This window comes from Leopardus geoffroyi, chromosome C3, assembly GCF_018350155.1.
Source record: "Leopardus geoffroyi isolate Oge1 chromosome C3, O.geoffroyi_Oge1_pat1.0, whole genome shotgun sequence".
Taxonomy (NCBI): Eukaryota; Metazoa; Chordata; class Mammalia; order Carnivora; family Felidae; genus Leopardus; species Leopardus geoffroyi.
In genome coordinates, this window is record NC_059338.1 from 72,020,790 (window position 1) to 72,025,379 (window position 4,590).

The window sequence follows — 4,590 nt, forward strand, 5'->3', positions numbered from 1 at the left end:
GGGTCCCCAGGGATGCCGCCCTACCTTCTGCAGCTGTGTCCTCCCTTCCCGGTGTCTGACATTGTTTCTTCCCAGGCTTGGGCTCCACCCCATGTGGCTGGCTACGGACGTGGCCACAGCCCACGGATGTGGATCCAGGTGGCATCCAGCACAGCCCTGGACCCCAACCCTGACTCCCACCCGGGGGCGCGCGAGAACAGAGCTGTCTGCAGCTAAGTCAATGGGACTTTATTAAGGGCCTACTGGGTGCAGGGGTTACTGCTCCAGGACTCCCAGGGACATTGGGAGCTGAACCCCCTCCACACCCCATCTCTTGGGGGTCCCAGGACCTCTCACTCCCTGCCCCTAATTCTACTCAGTACAATTTCATCTCAGCCTTTGTGGGGCCCTCCTGAGTGCCTGTTCCTTGCTGGTTACAGGTGACCCTATGAGTGGGACATGGCTCAGCAGGTAGAGGTGGAGGGAGTGGTCAGGGAAGGCTTCCTGGAGGAAGAGTATGCCTAAGCGAGGATTAAGGAGTGGGTTGGAATGTGGGGGTTGTGTGGGCCGTGTGCAGGCTGTCGCGCATCAATACAGCCCAGCCTGCTGGGCAGTGGGAGCTGGGCAGGGGTCCTAGGAAGCCATGGAAGGCTAGAAAGGGCAGAGGGGCATGGCCCGACCCGAGTTAGGATCCAGGAGGGGCCTCGACTGGACCAGGTGTGTATGAAGAGTGCCCTGGGGCCCCTGGGACACAGTGGGGTCCTCCTGCCTCCTACATCCGGCTAGGGCCCCAGAGCAGCAGGCCACCGAGAGCAGTGAGCAGTGCCAGGGTGACAAGAGCTGGCTGCAGGGCATGGGCCCCGTTGGCATTGCACAGGTCACTGGAGCAACACGTGATGTTCTTCTTGCCCAAGTAGTAGTTCTGGGAGTCATCCACACAGTGCGAGGTGCAGCCCTTGCTAATGACGGTCAGGAAGCCAACAGCACCTGGGAATGGGGGCCGCTCAGCTAGGGCTGGGTCCTGGGTGTTCGCCCACCCGGCCTTGTCCCAGCTCCCACAGCCCTCTTCCTGTCCTGACTCTGAAACTCTAGAGTCATCCCGGGTGACTGCCTCAAGACTGCCAGCAGTGCGAGGGCAGGCACTTGGGCTCATCTGTATCCACATGCCCAAGGCAGCCAGACCTTCTGCTGGGCACTAGACATGCCTAATGAATGGGTGAATGCAGGGATGGATGGATGGATTGATGGATGGATGAATGAAGGATGGATGGATGGATGGATGGATGGATGGATGGATGATGGATGGGTAGGTGATACAGGGGGGTGGATGGATGGATGGATGGATGGATGATGGATGGATGGATGGATGAATGGATGAATGATGGATGTGTAGGTGATACAGGGGGATGGATGATGGATGGATGGATGGATGGACGATGGATGTGTAGGTGATACAGGGGGATGGATGGATGGATGGATGGATGGATGGATGGATGGATGATGGATGGATAGGAGATACAGGGGGATGGATGGATGGATGGATGGATGGATGGATGGATGATGGATGGGTAGGTGATACAGGGGGATGGGTGGATGGATGGATGGATGGATGGATGGATGGATGGATGATGGATGTGTAGGTGATACAGGGGGATGGATGGATGGATGGATGGATGGATGGATGGATGGTGATGGATGTGTAGGTGATACAGGGGGGTGGATGGATGGATGGATGGATGGATGAAGGATGGATGGATGGATGAATGATGGATGGATGGATGGATGATGGATGGATGGATGAATGGATGAATGATGGATGTGTAGGTGATACAGGGGGGTGGATGGATGGATGGATGGATGATGGATGGATGGATGGATGAATGGATGAATGATGGATGTGTAGGTGATACAGGGGGGTGGATGGATGGATGGATGGATGATGGATGGATGGATGGATGAATGGATTAATGATGGATGTGTAGGTGATACAGGGGGATGGATGATGGATGGATGGATGGATGGATGGATGGATGGATGATGGATGTGTAGGTGATACAGGGGGATGGATGGATGGATGGATGGATGGATGGATGGATGATGGATGGATAGGAGATACAGGGGGATGGATGGATGGATGGATGGATGATGGATGGGTAGGAGATACAAGAGGATGGATGGATGGATGATGGATGGATGGATGAATGCAGGGATGGATGGATGGGTGGGTGGATGGATGGATGGTAGATGGACAGATGAAGGGTGATGGGTGGACAGACAGATAAGGGATAGGTGGGGGGGGGGATGAACAGATGGGAGACAGAGCAGCTGTATCCATGGGTGGATAGATGAACAAGTGGCCAGGTGCACAGAGGATGAGCAGTTCAGTGGCAGAGACCTAAACCCAGGTGCTTTGAGTCCCTACCAAGGCAGGGAAGGAGATGGCAAAAGGCAGGGCAGAGCCACACCCAGCCCGGGGCAGGGTGGGAGGGTGGGGGGGAATCTGGGCAAGGTCACGCGGAGGACTCGGGGGGCAGCAGGGCCACTCACGGATGCGCTCGGTCCAGCACTGGGTATCAGAGTGGGTGCAATTCTTCACGTGCAGGCAGTTCTGGTTGCTCACCTGGGCCTCACAGGAGTAGCACTGCAGGGCACCGCCTGGGGGGTGGGGGCGTGCTCAGAGGCTGCCCTCCCACAGAGCGGGAAGGAGCCTCGTTTTCTCGTCTGTCACACTTTCCAGGCTGCTGGGAACGTGCAAGGGCACAAGAGCCTGCCGCAAACTGGGACATCCTCACGGGGAGGGCACTACGCCCATCAAAGCTCACCCGGGGAGGCTCCGGTGCCCGCTTCTTGTCATGGCGTCTGGAATCCACCAGTAGTGCCCCAGCCCACCCCTCCGGGTTTTAAAGCTCTGTTAAAAAGCCTATGGTCCAAGAGGGAAGGGGGTGACGCACCCCTGCGTGGGAGCTGGCTCACCCCACTTGGCAGCCAGCCCAGCTGGGCACGGGGCAGGTGGGCGCAGGGTGGACGGACCTGCTCATGTCCTTCCGTCGCTGTCCCTAACAGCCTGTGCAAACCCCACCCAGCCTCCCAGGCCTCCCTGGTGCTGTGTGATCGGCATGGGCCCCGGGCTGGGTCCTGCTCTGTCCCTGGGAGTAGCGGCCCCAGCTGTCACACGATGTTTCCTCCGATCAAAACAATGGTGGAGCTGGGATCCAAGTCACCCAATTGCAAGCAGGCCCCGTGCTGCCAGCCCTATGCTCGGGCACCACACACACCAGCTGACCTCCAGCAGCCTGTCGGGCCATTGTCATGATCCCCACTCTCTAGCAGAGGAAGCTGAGACTCTGAGAGGTTTGGCGATTACCCAGGATGGGAAGAGACCGAGCTAGGCCTGGAGTCCAGACCAGAGCAGCGAAGGCCCACACCTGCCCCCCCCCCTCGCCGGGTGTCTCCTGTCCTTGCTGCCCACAGTGGACCCCAGGGCTGGGCCTGGGGAGGGGACCTGGGTCCTCTGAGGACAAACCTCAGCCCTCTCCCGGTTCACTCTTCCCTCCTGCCTCTGTGGCACTTCCTAACTTGAGGCTTTTTGCCCCTGTGCTTCCTCTCTACTCTGCAGGCTCTCAGTGCCTCCCTTGTCCGTCTGCCCTCCGAGCGCCAGGCCCTGCACACGGCGGTCAGGAGAAGAGCCCCCGCGTGCCCTGCCCGCTCTGGGTGAGCCATTAGTCCATCCTGGCTGCACTGCGAGCCGCCCCAGAGGGGGACGCGGGCAAGGACAAAAGTCCCTTCTTCCTGCCGCCGCTTCCGCTTCCTTCCACCTGACCTCCCTGCTCCCTGTCCCCCTCCTCCACCTCCTCTCTCTCTGTCCTTCCGGGTGGGTGCTGTCTCTGAGGGCCCCCCGGTCTCCCTGGATTGCCCCCACCCCAGCCCTGTTCCCGTGGCCCTGCCCCGGGCTGGGGGAGGTCTCACTTGGCTGCAGGGCCAGGCCGATGGCCAGCAGGGTGAGGACGACAGCCTTCATGGTCATCAGCGGGCAGCGGTGGCGTGGACCTCGGGGTGGCTTTATATCGCTTCGGCTGGCAAGGCGGAGGCTCCACTGCCCACTGTCAACACGGACGGGTTCCCCGCGGCCAGCAAGCACCACAGGGCTGCACCCCGCCACTCCCTCTGTCCTCCCGTCTGCTTCCGGAAGGCAGAGCCTGCCCAGGGCAGGGGCCGCCCTCCCCACCTGTGGCCATTTCTTAGCCACCCCAGGGCGAGGCGCCAGGCTAAGCCTCTGCCCACCTCACACCAAGCGGTGAAGCCAGAGAAGGGTGTGACTGCCTTGTCCAAGGTGGAGGGCGACCTCCCTGGGCCTGTGGTGCTCCTAGGGCTCCTGGTCCCACAGGAGCGACAGACCTTGGATGGCTGCAAACGAGAAGTGCCTCGGGAGGGGGCCGCTCTGGGAAGTGCCCCGGAGGCTTGGGGGTGGGGGGCTGGCACAGCCAAAGTGCACTGTCCTGCTGCATGGGGCTGGGTGCCGGCTCACCCCTTGTGACCTTACTTAATCCCCATACAACATGGAGCTTTAGCTGCAAGAGAGGCGGGGAGACGCAGTAGGAGGAGGAGGGGGGT

The 4,590-nt window shown here is 60.2% G+C and overlaps 1 protein-coding gene across 1 annotated transcript; it reads right to left on the reverse strand.

Moving 5' to 3' along the window:
* Positions 1-207: 207 nt before the first annotated feature.
* On the reverse strand, positions 208-4,118 carry PSCA (prostate stem cell antigen). The gene is made up of 3 exons (XM_045455795.1): positions 3,946-4,118; positions 2,527-2,634; positions 208-966 (listed from the first exon to the last, which is right to left on the reverse strand). Exons 1-3 carry the CDS (start codon positions 4,001-4,003, stop codon positions 752-754), a joined length of 381 nt encoding a protein of 126 aa, XP_045311751.1. The 5' UTR covers positions 4,004-4,118; the 3' UTR covers positions 208-751.
* Between the last annotated feature and the right edge of the window lie 472 nt (positions 4,119-4,590).

Excerpts from the sequence above, each read along its gene's own strand:
- PSCA (XM_045455795.1), bottom strand. The coding sequence starts at position 4,003 with ATGACCATGAAGGCTGTCGTCCTCACCCTGCTGGCCATCGGCCTGGCC. Across the intron at positions 2,635-3,945 it reads CGGCCTGGCCCTGCAGCCAA|GCGGTGCCCTGCAGTGCTAC; the intron begins GTGAGACCTCCC and ends CCCACCCCCCAG. Across the intron at positions 967-2,526 it reads GTGCTGGACCGAGCGCATCC|GTGCTGTTGGCTTCCTGACC; the intron begins GTGAGTGGCCCT and ends CCCCATTCCCAG.